This window comes from Ovis aries, chromosome 21 (genome assembly GCF_016772045.2).
Source record: "Ovis aries strain OAR_USU_Benz2616 breed Rambouillet chromosome 21, ARS-UI_Ramb_v3.0, whole genome shotgun sequence".
Classification (NCBI taxonomy): Eukaryota; Metazoa; Chordata; class Mammalia; order Artiodactyla; family Bovidae; genus Ovis; species Ovis aries.
The window spans coordinates 4,757,660-4,775,441 of NC_056074.1; the positions used below are offsets into that span (position 1 = coordinate 4,757,660).

Consider the following 17,782-nt stretch of genomic DNA (forward strand, 5'->3'; position numbering starts at 1 on the left):
GCTGGGAGGGATTGAGGGCAAGAGAAGGGGACGACAGAGGATAAGTTGGCTGGATGGTATCACTGACTCAATGGATGTGAGTCTGAGTGAACTCCTGGAGACGGTGATGGACAGGGAGGCCTGGCGTGCTGCGATTCATGGGGTTGCACAGTTGGACACGACTGAGCCACTGAACTGAACTGAACTGAACAGTAGACAATTATATCCCTATGTTTGCTAAAACAATCTTTACAAAGGTCTAATATGATTTATAAATTTTTTATTTCATAAGTACTATCTTTTATTGCCCTTTAAAGCTTCTGATTGTAGTCAGTGTGCCTGCCTCCCTATGAGGGTTCATCTGATTTTGTTTCTCTTTTTGGCAAAATAATTGAACAGCCAAGCTTTAGGAAGCTTTCATCTTAGATTACCCACAATTCCGAATCATTAGGCCCTTCATGAAAGTTTGTACAAGCTGGTATGATTCTGTTCAACAGGACTGAGTATGAAGATTTGTGGCAACTACAGCAGACCTGTGGACAACACAGGTTTCAACTGCACAGGCCTGTTTACCTGATTTTTTTCACTAAATACATACAACAGTACTTCACGAATGCATGAAGTTGGTTGAATGCATGCATGCAGAAGCAAGGATATGGAGTGACCAACTGGCAAGTTATACATGGATTTCCAATTGCACAGAGTCAGCACCCCTAACCCTCATGTTCTTCAAAGGTCAACTATTTTCACCTGTCAGACATATTATCCAGTAGGGTTGAAGCTATCAAAAGCATAGCTATTACACTTTTCTTTACCATTTGTACTCCATAATGATTTCACAGGTGAAGCAGCAGGAGGAAGGCAGGGAGTGTGTAAATTTAGCCACAAACTCTCCATTCACAGAAGGATTTTTAAAGCTTAAAAATGTATATATTTATATATGTGTATATACATATATATCAGTATTACATGCACATTTGTATAATTTTATTTTTAAATGTCAAAATAAAGAGAAAGCAAGCTAGGAGACAATTCAATCACTTTGCTTTTAGGAAAAAAATTGATGTATTCTGCTAAATTTTAAGGTATTTATTAGAGAAAGGTAGAATTTCAATTTTTTTTCAATAACTGACTTACTAAAAATTATGAGAAAACATGGAAAACTAAGCTATTCCAATTTGCTTGTCAGATTTTGTTTCTTGGTAATAACATTTATTAAGGTATCACTGTTATACATTTTAAGTGGACAATTTGATGAGGTTTGACAAATGTGTATACCTGTGTAAACATCATCCAGATCATGATAGAGAAAATTCCCATAATGCCAGAAACTTCCCTCTGTGCCACAAATTTCCTTGACCCTTACTTGACCCATGCAATCATTGATCTAATTTCTAATACCATTTTGAAACTAATACCACTTTGCTTCTTCGTGTATTAAGAAGAATCTCATACTAAGCATTCTTTTGCATCTGGCTTCTTGCCCTCAACAAAGTCTGCCAATAATGTTACATGGACTGGCAATTCTTTCATTTTATTGCTGAGTCCATACAACAGTTTATTCATTCATCTATTGATGGACATTTACATTCAGTTCAGTTCAGTCGCTCTGTCATGCCCGACTCTGCGACCCCGTGAACTGCAGCACATCTCATCCTCTGTCGTCCCCTTCTCCTTCTGCATTCAATCTTTCCTTAGTTATTTGCACATTAAGCTGCAATGAACATGTCAAGAGTCTTGGTGATCACGTTTTTACTTTTCCTTAGTAAATACCTGGAAGTAGAATTTGAGCTATAAGTATATATTTAACTTTATAAAAAAGTGCCAGATTGTTTTCTGAAGTGGTTGAACTGTTTTACATTCTAGCCAACAATGTATGAAGAGTTTAAGTTCCTTGCCATATTGTATTTTGGAGAATTTTCATTTACTTCATCTCTTTCTCCATATGCATGCATGTCCGTGCTCAGTCATGTCCTTGGACTGTAGCCAGCCAGGCTTCCCTGTCCACGGTACTTTCCAGGCAGGGATACTGGAGTGGGTTGCCATTTCTTACTCCATTCTACTACAAATGATGAAGTTCTTTGGTTTGTTTTATTGGATTAGCACTTTGACGATGAAGTTTTAAATTTTTAGAGCCAAAAATCTCTTGACCGATGAACAAGCTGGAAGTCTAAAGTCAAAACATGACATGAAAAGCAAAATTTTAGCATACTCTGGCTTCATGTGTTATCAGAAAGATAGATTTTATCCTCAGACTTTTAATGGCAGCCAGTTACCTGAGACTTTACTATAAGAATTCTTTTAGAGTCCCTGCCGCTGCTTGGATTGTAAAGGCTGCAATAGAAATGTGTTTCTTCACTTCTTTCCAGGCTGAATGAGGATCTGCTTTATTTTCAATATCAAACATAGCATCAAAGATGCCAGGAAATGATTCACCAGCATATTTGTTGTGGCTGCTTGGAGCAAAGATGATGTGCCTAGAAGAAAAAAACACAGAGAACAGGCTGAGCTAAAGAGTACTCATGCATTACATTTCACATGCTTTTCCTTTCTCTTTTGTGGTGTCTTTGTTAGATCGCATTCATAATGAAATATTGTGTCTCCTCCTGATATCTACTTTTGTTACTCCAAAGTAAAACCTTATGTTGTCGGTTTGAGACACTTAGGCAATGGTATAATTTTAAGCAAAGAAAGGAGTTGATAAGATGTGTCTAGCAAATCATATCATGTTATCAACCCAAGCAGCTGGAAATAAGCAGATATTTTCCTGTAAGTTACAGGCATTAGTTGTCTAACTGCCTAGACATCCACAGACATCCATAAAGCATGGATAATTTATGGATATTTTAAAATAAGAGATTAAAAATTAATTACATTTGTGTTGCCTTTTTTAAAGATTCCACAAGAATGACAGTTATTCCCAATACTCTTCAGAATTAAAAAGCAACAAGCAAAGTAGCTTATATTTCAAAAATATCATAATTAGTAAGGATAACGAAGCCCATTCCACAAAGGTAAAGCAGCTATATATGGGCTTCCCACAAAGACACACTTATTCCCAATCTAGAAGGAAAGTCTGCACCTGATTTCCTGCTTCATGTCATAAGTAGCTCAGGAGATCAAGAAACTTCTCTCTCCACTGTGTGGAATTCTACCTTGCAGAAAGGGACATATTGGATTAATCACTCTTATCAGGAATTAGGCCTGGACTTCCCTGGTGGTCCAGTAATTAAGGAAATCCACCTGTCAACGCAGGGGACATGGGTTCAAGCCCTGGTCCAGGAAGACTCCACACGCTGCGGGACAACCAAGCCCGTGTGCCACAACTGCTGAGCCCACACTCACTCTTGAGCTTGCACAGCCCAGAGGCCATGCTCTACAATGAGAGAGGCCACCGCAATAAGTCCAGGCACCACGACCAGAGTGGCCCACCTTGCCACAACCAGAGAAAGACTGCTCTCAGCAATGATGACCCAGAACAGACAAAGTAAATTAAAGGCAGCTGCGGGCGGCCAGGGGCAGTGCTTCAGATCCCTTCTTTAGGAAAAAAAAAAAGGAATTAGGCCTAACAGTCAAACCCTAGAGCTGCTTCCGAATGTAAGCTACTATATGACAAAATATAGAACTTTCTGTGAGATTTAATGATCAAAGATATTTATAATGACATCATTTAGATTTCCCAGAGTATATCAGGATTTATTGCTTTGGCTCTTGAAATTTAGTATGGCCTTAAGTGGATCGTCCTTAATGAAACAGGTATACATGCTGAACTGTTTATAAACATTAATAGTCTGACCTATATATAAGCTGAGATACTAGAGATACAAGTCACAGGTATTCCTTAGTACATATGCCATCTTCTGGAGAACTGTAGAGGGGGAGTATTGTACAATATTATTGATTCAAGAATTAAGAAAACCTGGTAAAATTGTAGATGAGGTGTTTCCTTAATTTTCCTTCTTATCATCAGTGTTTAGAAACACCATAGGTTCCTGTACATGGATTTTGTGTCCTATAACTTTACAGACTTCATTTATTCTAATATTGGGTTGGCCAAAAGGTACATTTAAGTTTCTCCATAGACCTTTCAGAAAAACCTGAATGAACTTTTTGGCCAACCCAACAGTTTATTTGTGGAATCATTAGGATTTTCTTTTGCAATAGTGACAGTTACTTCTTCCTGATTTGGATGTCTTTGTTTATTTTTCCAAACTGCTATGGCCAGGACTTCCAATACCGCGTTGAATAAAAATGGTGAGAGTGGGCATACTTGCCTTGTTCCTGATCTTCAAGGAAATGCCTTGGGCTTCTCACCATTGATCATAAAGGCAGCTGTGGTTTTGTCATATATGGGCTATGTTATATTGACACATATTGCCTCTGTATCCAGTTTGTTGAGACTTTTTTTTTTTTTTAATCAGCCTTGCCATGGCACGTGGAATCTAAGCTCCCTGATGAGAGACTGAACACATGCCCCCTCTAGAAGGAGCGTCAGGTTTTAACCACTGGACCACCAGGGGAGTTCCACTGTTCCTATTAACACCTTTCTTGACATGTTAATTACAGCTTGTCTTAGGGTGGGGATCTTTTGAGTTCATCTTATTCGCACTCTCTGGGTTTCCAGATCTGGATGTCTGTTTCCTTCCCCAGGTTAAGGACATTTTCAGTTCCTTCTGGAACCTCTATAAGACACACACTGTTCCACCTGATGTTGTCCCAGAGTTGTCCCTTCAACTGTCATCACTTTTTAAAAACCCTTCTTACTTTTTGTTGCTCTGTGAGTTCCACTGCCTGTGTTCCAAGTCACTGATTCTTCTGCTTCGTCTAGTCTGCTAGTGAACCCGTCCAGTGCATTTCTCAATTGCATTAACGTATTCTTTCTTTTAACTCCATGCCTTCTATTTGGTGCATGTGTGCCAAGTCACTTCAGTCATGTCCAGCTCTTCATGACACTATGGACTGTAGACTGCCAGGCCCCTCTGTCCATGGAATTCTCCAGGCAAGAATCCTGGACTGGGTTACCGTGCCCTCCTCCAAGGGATCTTCCTGACCCAGAGACTGAACCCACATCTCTTGTATCTCCTGCAGGCAGGTTCTTGACCACTGGCACCACCTGGGAAGCCTAAAAACCTGTGCCTTGGGATGAAGCTCTAAGACAAGCCAACAGGCCTCTTTTACAGAAAGATGGGCTGTGTTTCCGTCTGCCACCTGTGCAGTGACTGCAGGCGGTAGCCTCCCATGCACTGACTCTGAGATCATCATAACCCTGTGGGACCAAGGAAAGCAATCCTGTCTGGCCACCAGAGCCAGGGGATCAGGGCACCCCTCGGGCAGCAGCCACAGAAGCTGAGGCACCAGACATCTCTAAGAGCTCCCCCGAGAGATGCTGGCTTCCTAGACCATGGCCGAGAGAGAGCGTGAAGACAGCACCGGCCTCCTGGGTCTCTGCTTTACAGCCAGCACTTACATGGATAGAATCAGAGTCCTGCCCCTCAGCCTGGATCTGTGCTTACAGGATTATGGGCCTCCTTCCCCAGAATACAGCCCCTGGGTCTGTTGCCTCTCTTTCCCTAGCTACCCCCTTGAGAGCTGCAAGCATACTTCCCTCTGGCCACCAGAGTCAGAAAACGTAGAGCCGTCCCCAGTAGCAGCTTCAAAAATCGGAGGGCCAGAAAACGGTATAAGCTCCCTTCTGAGAGAGGGTCAAGCTGGAGTGAGGCAGAGGAGGAGCAGAGAGCACTTCCACCAGCCTTCACTGCCTGAGGGCAGCCCTGCAGACTTCTAGAAGCATGTCGGAGTGAAACCCTGCTGTTCAGGCCGAAGCTCTTGGCCAGGCAAAGGGGCCTCTTCCTCAGAAAGACCCGAGGTGTGTTTCAGTCTGCTCTCTGACAACTGTCTCTCCAATTGTTACAGCCCCACAGGATTCAGGAGTGCAAGCCCCCCTCAGCCTCCCAGCCTTGAGCCAGGCAATCAAGGAGTGTCTGCCGGCGACAGCTGGAAAAACCAGGACACCAGATGCGGAAGCCAGAATACCACCACACGCAGATAAAAGCTTCCCTCTGGAGATACTGGCGCTCTAGAGGCCAGCAGAGGGATTGCATGAAGACCATCGCCTTCGGGGAAGAAGAGGGGAGAGATGGTGCCCACAGCCTCAGCAAGGCAGAGGAAGAGCAGAGTACCCACCAGCCTCCATCCCAGAGAGGGTCCCCGCCCCTCGAGCCAGTGCTTTAAGATCAACAAATGAACCTCTGTCACCTAGAATCCGGGGGATACGCAAGAGCTGCGTCTGTGCTGGGGCCGGTGGCAGGTGATCTAGCGGAGTTCTTTTGGCCCGAGCCATTTCTAGCCTCTGTGCACCCTTTGGTCTCATGGATGCAGCCTCGTTGGTTCTCAAGGCCAGATATCGGGGAGGCTCACCCTCAGGCGCAGGTCAGGTGGCTCATTTGGGGACAAACCCTTTGCTCCCCAGAGGGAAGCTCCAGGTCTGTGAGCTCCCTCCTGACGGTCAGTTGCCGCAACCACACAATGGAGTGGGATTTGCGGTGAGACTGGGCAGTAGCCTCCGCTACCCCTTTCACACCCACACGGCCCTCTTCTCCTTCGCCTGACGTGGAGGACTTGCTCACTTAGTTTTCAGGGTTTTTGTTTTTTTCCCAGAGGAAACCATTCCATCTGTGGCTGTTGATTCTGTGTCTCAGGGCGGTGAGGTCTGCCTCTCCCTCACTTTAGGATACAGCCTTTGTGGTCAATGAACAGTTCCCAATATATTTTAAACGGGAGGACAGTTTGTCAGCTACTTAATCAAATTTAAAATGTTTAACCTTTTGTCCCTGAAATCCCAGGTACTGATTCTAGAGATATTAAATGTTCAAGTAGGTCTTGGGGACATTTTATAGCAGTACTTTTCTAATAGTAAGTAATTGCGGGAAAAAACAAATTAATTAAAAACTCAATAAGGACTAAAATTTACACATGCAAGCCATATAATGGAAAACAATGAAACAGATGAGAATAGCTCAAACTATATATACTGACACAGAAAAACCTCTAAGAGAAATTGTTACCCAGAAAAGGCAGTTGCAAGGTGATATATGGTCCCATTTATGTAAATACAAATGAATAAATAAAAAACCAAACGTGTACTTAACTGCATTCAAAATTTAACACCAAACTCTCATCTCTGATTTTCTCTGAAGGAAATAACAGAAACATCTAGGTGTTAGCACTGCCCCTTTTTATTCTATGGAACTCCACAAAGCCTGAATTTGAAAATGAGATATTCTGTTTATAAATCATATAAATTGAAAATATATATATAAAGATGGACTCACAGGCAAAAAAAGATTAATATATAAATTGGCTTTCAATCTTTGGTTTATGGAAATACTTAACTGATGGCTGCTATTTTATTTGTATCAATAAACATTTATCTTCACAATATGTAAGATTTTATAAAAACAGCAACTATTGTGCTCGCTTCAGCAACACACATACTAAAAACAGCAACTATGTACCCAGGGCATCCCTCCCTGAGCTAAATCTTCTGCAAGCCTTAAATTTATAAACCTATGGGGTATAAGCACAGTAATCTCCATCTACCACTTAGGAATCTGAGTCTTGGAGAAGTAATTTGCCCAGCTGACACTTGGTATTTGGCAAAGATGGGTTTTAAAGGCCTAGGATTATAATCAGTTAAATGTTAACACTGATTACTAATATTTATAAGAAATGCAATATGTAGAGCTACCTTTTGTTTGTGTCACTTGACTTAAACAGCCTTATAAAATAGCTTGTTATCACCCTCCTAATTCAGATGAGCAAGCCCTAGATATGACTTGCTATAAAGTCACACATGTGCCAAGTGAACTAGAACATAGATTTCTGACTCTAGGGCCTTTCTAATTTTTACCAAGGAACCACAGCTTAAAAGACACTTTGAAAACCTGAAGACTATCCCAAAGCAGCCAAGACACTGAGAAAAAAGTACAATTCTTTACAGGAAGCTATGGCACCCATCTTCTGAAACCCTAAATGCTATATGGAAATAGATCGAGACTATTCTACTTGACTTGGAGAGCAGTACAAGGTCAGAGGGAGAAAATTATGGGGAAATATATTTTTATGATGAAAACTTTCTATTAAGTAGATCTTTCTTATAATTGAATGAACTTTCTCATGTGGTGGCAAGTCTCCCATCATTGGAAGATTCAAACAGCAGCTGGATAACCACTTTCCTGAAATCCTACAGTAAAGATTCATGTAGAAAATTGAAGCACATGAGCTATGAGATCTCCTTTAAGATTCTGTCTTTTAGATTTTGTCGCAAAGAGTCTTTTTCAACTATCATTTGCCATTTATATCTGTAGCAAAGCAATACAGGGTATGAAATTAATTTTTCTGATATTACAGATTACACTATTATGGGACTTCCCTGATGGCCCAGTGGTTAAGAATTAGCCTTGCCATGAAGGGGACAGGAGTTCAATCCACAGCGGGGGAACTAAGAATCCATGTGTTGTGGTGCGAGGAAGCCTACGAACCCCAACTACAGTGCCCACGTGCTCCTGAGCCGATGCGGCACAACTGGAGAGCCCGTGTGCACAGACAAAGGGCCTGCATGACGGAACTGAGACCTGGCCCAGCCGAATAAACGGAAAAAGTATACTGTCTCGCATGCACACTAAGTCTCTTCCGATGTGTCCAACTCTTTGTGATGCTATAGACTGTAGCCCACCAGTCTCCTCTGTCCATGGGATTCTCCAGGCGAGAACACTGGAGTGGGCTGCCATGCCCTCCTCCAGGGGATCTTCCCGACCCGGGATTGAACCCCCGTCTCCTACGTCCACCTGCACCAGCAGGTGGGTTCCTCACCACCAGCGCCACCTGCATAATCTCACCCGTGTTTCCTTCAGTATACATATCCACTTTCCACTCATCTCACAGTAGTTTAAAGCAGACCTCGGGTATGCTGGTTTAGGTCAGAGTGACATGGTTGGTGTTCTTTAGTGCAATACCTGTTGCCTCCTTACCTATAGAACGGCCTCCCTGGTAAACCAAGAGGATCAATGAATGCTCTTTCAAGAAACATCAGCTGGTCATTCATGATTCTCACTGCTATAGGGCTTTGAGAATAAAAAAAATAGATAATTAAAACCTTTACCATGAAGCCACATTTTAAACTATTAAATAAGGATAAGGCATGGGGAAAACAAACTTCTAAATCATAGACTTTTAAGAAAATGAATATTAAATACCCAGGCTCATAAGGTAAGCTGCATATAACAGCAGGCGCATCTTTCTATTATTTATAATAGGCAGAGAGACTGATTAGGAAATGGTTTGATTTCTTTTTCAAGACCACAGACTTTCCTGAAAGAAGTAAAAGACAGTTTTAATTCTTTGTAGGAGAGCCAGGACCCCTGCAAAGACAGACAGCGTGGACTGCCAAGCTGTTCTTGATGTCATTCAGTTCCACCATGGAGCAAAGTAGCAGAGTAAAGGCTGAACACCACAGAATGAAGGGAGTTTGCAGGAGTCTCCAAGCAGGGAGAGAGACAGCTGTACCTCATGGGCAGGGAGCCCCTTCCACACTTGGAATCTGCCAACTTAATCTTTTGGGGTGCTACGCAAGTTCCCTAGGTTGTCCTACAACCACAGGGAGAGAGAAAGGGCCCTCCCAATGACTGACACAGCTTTCTGCCTGGATGGGAGGTGGGAAACCTTGTTTGAATGAATTTTAAAAATATTAAGAAAAGTGATATGAACTGTGAGGTGGTGCAGTTTATGCTTGTTAAATAATGCTTTGAGTATAACTCAAATTATTTTTCAGCTTTCAAGTGGTAAGATGCAAAAAAAAAAGTATGAGAAAGAATTTCTACACTGTTCACAGGACTATTTGGTACTGTAGTAAAATGGGTTATGAATGCACTTAAACCCGCAGAATTATGAATTACCAGCAGCAGTCAGAATTCTTACCATGCAAACTTCAAAAGACATGTCTCCTTAGCCCCCGCCATGGGATGACTGTTTTATGTTTCAACAGCAACGTGCCTCAAACTTTAATGTGAATACAAACTACCTGGAGAGTCTACTGCAGAATTCTAACTCAGCGGGTCTGGCACGAGCTCTGATATTGTCTTCCTAACAAGCTCCCGGGTGAGGCTGATGCTGCTAGTTGGAAGACCATAATCTGAGTAGCAGTGACTCTGAACTGAATGCTCCTATGAGGGCACACAGTTCATTCCACTAACCACATGGCTTTTAAAAACAATAGATAGCTTTACATTTGAAACTTACTTATTCAGATCAACTTGTGAAAGTCTTCTATGGAAATCTGAAGCGGCTTCTGAGAAGTTTTTCACAGCAGAAAATAAGGACTCTTAAAAAATAGAAGAATAGAGGCGAAATTATTAAGCACCAATGCTTCATATTTCAGCTTCACTTTCCCACCATCCCCATGCTAGCTTGCTCAATAGGTATTGAAACTATTTTTCTACTGAGTCTTCTTGCAGATCCTTGGAATGTATTAGGATATCTTGTAACAAAGAAATAATGTATAAAATTGAAAATGTCAAAATTGGTTCTGAAGGAAATAACAAATTTCAAGAATCTAGGACATAAAAACTCCTCAATTTATCAGAAACTCAGCATTCATTTATTTCTTTCAATACTTATTTATTGGGACAACTATATGCCAGACACTATAAATGAGCTTCATGCCTATAATTATTATAGAATAAAATAATGTCATTTTTAGTTTTTAAGTAGTACATTTAAGATCTTAACCTGTGACAGACAAGCTGATACATTCAAACTCTGATAACTGGGGTCCAGTTTGGTCTGATCAATCTTTAGTTCACAAAATTTCTAAGAAAAGGGATTAGGAAAGTGTATCATATTTTTAATAACAACCTGTTTACCATTTTCCATCTTTTCTAAACTGGACACTACCATACATTGCTGATTTGCTTCTTGCATTAATCTTATAATGCAGGGAGTCAATATTCATTTTATAGATAAAGTATTACAGCTCCAAACATGGGATCTCTGTGAGACTACAAGGCTAGTAAGTAATGCATTCAGTAGTACATTCAATAGAAGAAATAAGGTCTTTTTTGGCCTTCAATTATTGTTGTTGCTTTTCATATTATGTACAAATCAAACAATCTAATAGTAGATATTATGAAAGCTAAGGGGAAAGAGGGTTGAAGAAACTTTAAATTTCAAATGAAACGCAAATGTCAAAATATTAATAGAGAAAAATCAAAACGTGTCCCTAGGATTTAGTGGCACAAGTAAATGAAACCTTTGGAAAGAGCAGTTTTAGTAGAGGCTTAGGAACGTAAGACAATGCAGTGAGCTGATAAACAGGATGTAGAGAACTGTATATCCATCTATCCATCAACTTTGTATACAGTCCTCCTGCTGCAACTGTTTAATCTCTCAGCTGGACCCTGCATAATAAAAATTAGTAAAGGCTAATTCACCAGAAAGAAATGGGGGCATTTACGAAGAGAAATAGATGCTGGACAGCCACAGGACTCCGAACTCCCAGCCTGCTTCAGGCTCTGCTTATTTCTTCATTTCATCTCTCTCCATTTGCCCCACCACTGCAGTGACTGTACAGTCATAATGATGTAAGCACCATTTTCTACATTTTTCTTTGCTTCAATTTCTAGATCTTAGTATTCCTGCTAAATCTCTTTCTGAAGATTACTAGTTGCTACGTAATTATATTCAGAAGCCATTACTGACCATCCAGTACTCATTTTCAGGGCCCTTATAGTACTCTCTGTGTATCCCTCTAATAGCTTATCTCCTGTGTTTGGTCTTCTCCTTCTTCCTGAGAATATAAGCTCTGTGAGGACAATGACTATTTCTTAAACTTCTTTCTATCTTGGTACACACTTGGAGCACTTGGTACACAGCAGACACTCAGTAAGTGTTTGTTAACTTTGATATATACAAAGAATATGTACTCACAGAACATATAAAAGAGTAAAAGAATGGCTACAATAAAATAGTAATAATAGCTGACATTATGAACACTGTCTGTCACCATTATTTCTATGTACCAACCAACTGAATCTCCACAACAATCTTGGAAACATATTTTCCTATTTTATTCACAATAAAACGGACAGTAGAGGTGTTAAATAACTTTCCCAAGGTCTGACAGTGACTAAATATTAGAGCCCGGATCTGAGCCAGGAAACTACTTCAAGACACAGTGCTTAATGCTCCTACACTACTCTGTGCTATAATAAATTTCATCACTGCTTCGCAAGAGAGACTTGGTGTGAAACAGCAACCACAAAAAGGCAAGACAGAAAAGGAAGGAATGCTGAAAACTATGTAAAAAAATCCTCGTAGGAAAACACTAATAGGTAAATGCTGTAATAATAATGGTAGTAATTATAATACATATTTGTAGCGGAATTTGTGGCTTTCTCTACTTCCCCATCTTTCTATAATATAGTATTGTACTTATAACAATAAAAGCATTTTTAAAAGCAGCAATATAGGGAAAATATTTATCAGCCCGATGTTTGCAGCACAAACTTAGCACAATGGATTCATCTGACACATATCAAACCAAATGGCACTGTTTAACAGGTGTTTAAAGTTCTTTGTCTAGAAGTCAGGATGGGGAAATGAAGCGGGGATAAATTCTAGGATGAAACGGTATGCACGGATGACAGGAGATATTTTGAAGCTCTAACGTGATGACTGTAAAATACCTGCCCAACCATTTCTTACCAAATGATACTCCATGGCTTCTACATGCTTGCTCATGTGTCCTGGATGAATTATAGATACTCCTTGCATAGTTTTCCAAAGTTTTTGCATAGTCTTGAATATTGAAAGGAATGATTTTAGCATCTGCAAGCTCATAAACCAATGCTCCTCGTAGCTGAGCCACAGCAAGCTGCTTTTTAAACGTGGGGTCATAAAACTTCTCTACCAACTCAAATGTCTCATAAATTGTATGGTATATTGGATAGCTGCTGTAAGTATCTGTTTTCTGGGAAAAAAAAAAAGGTGGGGAGGGATCAAGTACAGAAAAGTATTAAATATTCAAATTATAATATTTTATGAAATTATAAAATGCTTCCATTAAAAAACATAACCATATGGTACCCTGAGTTTCATCACAATGAAGGAAAAACTTAAGGCTAATTCACTAAGACTTCACCATGAAATGTTCACCAACTTAAAATTTTACCATTATTCACTTAGTAATTCATATAACCTTCATTCAAAATACTGCTTCTTGAAAATTTTTCCTCATTGCTTTGCTGACAATTAAGGAGTACATACTCAAATTGAATATCAGCACAGTTAGAAATTATCTATCAACTGATTGAGAATGAAAGGTTCTGTGCAGCTCAGTTATTGATAATAACTGGAGGGTTATTCAGTTGACGCTTTAACAACATGGGTTTGAACTGCAGGGGTTCACTTATACACAGATTTTTTTTTCAATAAATACGTACTACAGCACCACAGGATCCCAAATGTAAAGTTACACAGGATTTTCAACTTCTCCAGGGGTTAACACCCCTGTCTCCTGAGTTGTTTAAAGGTCAGCTGTACATTTAAGCCCTTCGCCTGCATTCCCAAGCAATGTATATCCACATGCCACCTAATCTTTGTTACAAAATTAAGGATTATCATATATAAACAAATTGTTACAGGGTGGTACTCTATGTAAATATTTTTGACTACTTAGATCTGCTTTTCTTAACATTAGTTTACCTATCTGCTTCTTTGATATAAACCTATCATTCTTATTGCTTTTAATATCACTGAAAGGAATCCCTGTATCTATCTCCTTCCATTTACCTAACACTCTGCTTTTAATCTGCATTGTTTTAGAAACCAGATCACTTTGTTCAGAATGATGACAGAGTATAAAAGTGAACAGGCTTTGAAAGAGGGTAAAGTGCCTCTCTTTTCTTTTTTTAAAGGGAGCTTTACTGAGGCGTAATTTAATAACATTCATCAGTGTTAAGTGTATAGTGTGGTGAGTTTTTGTTTTTGTCTTTTGATTTTTAAAAGAAAATTTTTGGCTGTGCCACATGGCATGTGGAATCTTTATTCCCTGACCAAGGATCTAACCTGTGCACCCTGCAGGGGAAGCATGGAGGCTGATTGATGGGAATTCCCAAAAGTCCATCTCTTATGAATGAAGTGTAATGAGTAGCAGTATACCAATTTACGCACTTATTCTGGGTTATTCTGCAGCTGTTTTCTCTTACTTCCTTGTTCTTAGTTGTATTCTGGATAGTCAAATTTACAAGGGATATGTATTCTAGAAAAGCATGATGTTGGTGTATTGCACTTATCAGAAAATTAGTAAAATCTTTGACAAACCTAAGTGTACTGATGTAATCTTCAGTATGACTTATAACTTATAACATAGACAAAAATGGTATAGGTTTGCATAACTCATATACTTGCATACCATCAATGTGCTTGAGATGCAATGGGGCACATCAGAAAAGAATTAAACTTTCCAACAACACCTACATCAGAAGAAGGATGCAAACCTCTTGGCAATAATAACCAGCTAGGCACCTGGCATTACTCTGTCCATTATCACTTCACTGAATAACCCTGGCAGTGAACATTCACAAAATAACACAAATTATTTCTCAGTCTATCTAGAGTGGGACCTGCAGCCTAGCTCTATCCCTGGCATTCTTCCTAGGGCACAGTGCCTGGTGCCCAACAACTAAATGACAGAATTCCTAACAAAAAGAATGTGGATTAAGTGCTATGTATCCAAAATAAGGAGAAGGCAATGGCAACCCACTCCAGTACTCTCGCCTGGAAAATCCCATGGACGGAGGAGCCTGGTGGGCTGCAGTCCATGGGGTCGCTAAGAGTCGGAGACGACTAAGCGACTTCACTTTCACTTTTCACTTTCATGCACTGGAGAAGGAAATGGCAACCCACTCCACTGTTATTGCCTGGAAAATCCCAAAGAAAATTGCTTACCTTATTCTTAGTGTAACGGACTCTTCCTGAAGCAATCCCAAGTCTCTGAAAATAAGCTTCAAAATCACTTCCAGATCCCAGCTTGCTGATTCTAAATGTAAAATATAACACACACACATAAAGAAATAAATGCAAAAATAGATAATATGAATAGATGGGACAATGAATTCTGTCCCAACAAGTTCAAGGAACTGTATGGTACCTTTATAAAGATTTAAAAAGGTATACTACCCTCAAGAAAACTTTCCTATAAAGATCCCCTGCAGTAGGAAATGGCAACCCACAACCAGTACTCTTGCCTGGAAAATCTCATGGACAGAGGCGCCTGGTGGGCTACAGTCCATGGGGTTGCAAACAGTTGGACCAGACTTAGCAGCTAAACAACACCACCACCCTGACGATATGGTGATTTCAAACAATGAAAATTTTTTTTCATTTTATTCTTTAAAATAATAACAAATAAACTTTAATTTATTTTAAAATTTAGAAAATAAAGTTGATTAAAATGTGGGAAAAAAAGGAACTTTCCTATTACATCTGTTTATACCTATAATAAAACTATAAATCTGCACTGACTATAACCAGAGTTGGGCAGTGACACCAAATTGGGCAACCTGGTAACTATGGCCTCAGCATTCATGGTATTTTTTGAGGGAAAAACAAATAATAAGATATGATCTCTGCCCTCAGAGAACTGTGGTCTAGTATGAAAACTTCCATGAGAAAGTCTACATTTAAGATCATGAAGACTCTAAATGTATCCTAGTATATTTCAGAAATTAATCTAATTATATTTCTTTGCATATAATTAAGCCACTATATACATACCTATATATTTATATATAATGTAATGACATAGAAGATTTTCACTCAAAATGATGTCAGTAAAACAGAATATAAAATTATGTAGACATTAAGAACCTAACTATATACTTCCAAACTGTTAGATGTGTTTTTGAGATTGAGACCTTGGGATGTTTTTTAATCTTTTACTTTAGTGTTTTTTTTATTTCTGAATAAGCAAATTAAAACATAATGAAGATACATTTAAACTCTCACAAGCCTTATTTGCTATAAATTGTTACCAACAGCTGGTTTTAGAAATAGCATAGCAGTTGAAAACAAATATAAATACAAAATAAGTGCAAGACTGCTGTTGTATAAATGAGAAGTAAAAATTAATTCTTACATAAATTCTAAACTAACTACAGGTAAAGATATAACTTGGTGGCTGCTTATTTTTCTTAATAAATTTAGAAAGAAATAATCCATCATTTTTTTTACTTCATCATAACCATTTGAAGTTATATTTATTAATATATTTAATACATATAATTCATGTGCTCAGCCATACCTGACTCTTTGTGACCCTATGGACTTGTAGCTCACCAGACTCCTCTGTCCATGGAATTTTCCAAGCAAGAATACTGGAGTGGGCTGCTGTTTCCTCCTCTAGGGGATCTTCCCAACTCAGAGATCAAACTTGTATCTCTTGTGTCTCCTGCTTTGGCAGGGTGTCTACCTGGGAAGCCCTTATTTAATATATATCTGAATGTAATTTTACACAAGAATGAAAAGTAATATCTAATAATCTTTTACTAAATATTTGCAAAAATATTCTCAAATCGTTGAGACATCTGAGAATTGCATGTCTGGAGAAACAAGGAGCAAAGGGGAACTCAACTGATCCTGTGGTAGAAAACGTGCATAAAAATGATTTACCTAGGCAAAGTTTTACTTTCTGACGAAGGGTCCTTTTCTAACCAGCTTTCATAAAGAGATTTACTCTCAAAACCATCATCAGGGCTGGAGATCTGAAAAGATAAGTCAAATATTAAGAAAAGAGACAGAACAATTACATTTTTGCCAATATTTAACCACGTGTTATTTCACATCAACTTCTACCTCTATCTACATGAACATTTGTGTATTATACTCTTTATAGAAAAATATGCTTTTGCAAATGGCAGGGGAAAAAAATCCCAGCCCAAACTCCTATTCATTTATAATTTGTACTTGTTAGTAACCTGGCCATGTACTTAGGAGATTGTCCAAGACGATCTACAATGAGGCCTTAGAAGAGCAGACAGGCATTAAAGAGCTGAGCTTGAAACTGTCAATGAGTCCTGGTTTTGCAGGGCAGGTGGGGTGAAAAGGAGCAGTTAATTTCAGAAAGTCTGTGTTTAAACAATGTTGGAATTTAATGGGTTTTAATAAGCTACATGACCTCAGGTTTCTAGTTGGGAACTGTAAGAACTTATGTAGGGATACACACACAAACATTTTTTATTACCCTCATTAAACATATACTTACAAAGGTATACTCTCTGTTCCTTTCTCCACTCTAAGTATCACCAATTTAGAAAACAAGAGTTATTTACTGTCCATCAGAAAAAATTAAGACACATTTACCACATACCTCTTTTGTCAGTTTATATACCAATTGATGAAGAAGGGGTGTACAGTCAACTCTGAGAGTGTAATTACCTGAAAAATACACAAGACACATTAAGTATTTTAATACTTCCAAACGAAACTCCAATCTATATTTGATTCTAACTTTATTTTCCAAGTACAAACAAGATACTATAAACTTCAAATTGAATGCATCATTCCCAGAGAATTAAAAATAGGGTGGAAACATGGAGAAGGAAATGGCAACCCACTCCAGTGTTCTTGCCTGGGGAATTCCATGGAGAGGAGACTGGTGGGCTGCAGTCCATGGGGTTGCAAAGAGTCGGACACACCTGAGCGACTAACACTTTCACACTCAGGATGGAATTTCTAGCTCCAAGTCACC

At 39.3% G+C, this 17,782-nt stretch overlaps 1 protein-coding gene across 1 annotated transcript in view; it reads right to left on the reverse strand.

Annotated features, from left to right (window-relative positions):
• Positions 1–887: 887 nt before the first annotated feature.
• The window catches only part of NAALAD2 (N-acetylated alpha-linked acidic dipeptidase 2), a 50,931-nt gene continuing 34,036 nt past the window's right edge, over positions 888–17,782 (reverse strand). The window contains exons 13-20 of the mRNA XM_004019384.6: positions 17,402–17,469; positions 16,705–16,796; positions 14,983–15,073; positions 12,739–13,003; positions 10,276–10,357; positions 9,009–9,101; positions 2,256–2,456; positions 888–2,149 (exon numbers count right to left, since the gene is read on the reverse strand). Of these exons, the coding sequence (XP_004019433.3) occupies positions 2,267–2,456; positions 9,009–9,101; positions 10,276–10,357; positions 12,739–13,003; positions 14,983–15,073; positions 16,705–16,796; positions 17,402–17,469 (881 nt within the window). The 3' untranslated portion in view covers positions 888–2,149; positions 2,256–2,266. The remainder of the gene's footprint in view (positions 2,150–2,255; positions 2,457–9,008; positions 9,102–10,275; positions 10,358–12,738; positions 13,004–14,982; positions 15,074–16,704; positions 16,797–17,401; positions 17,470–17,782) is intronic.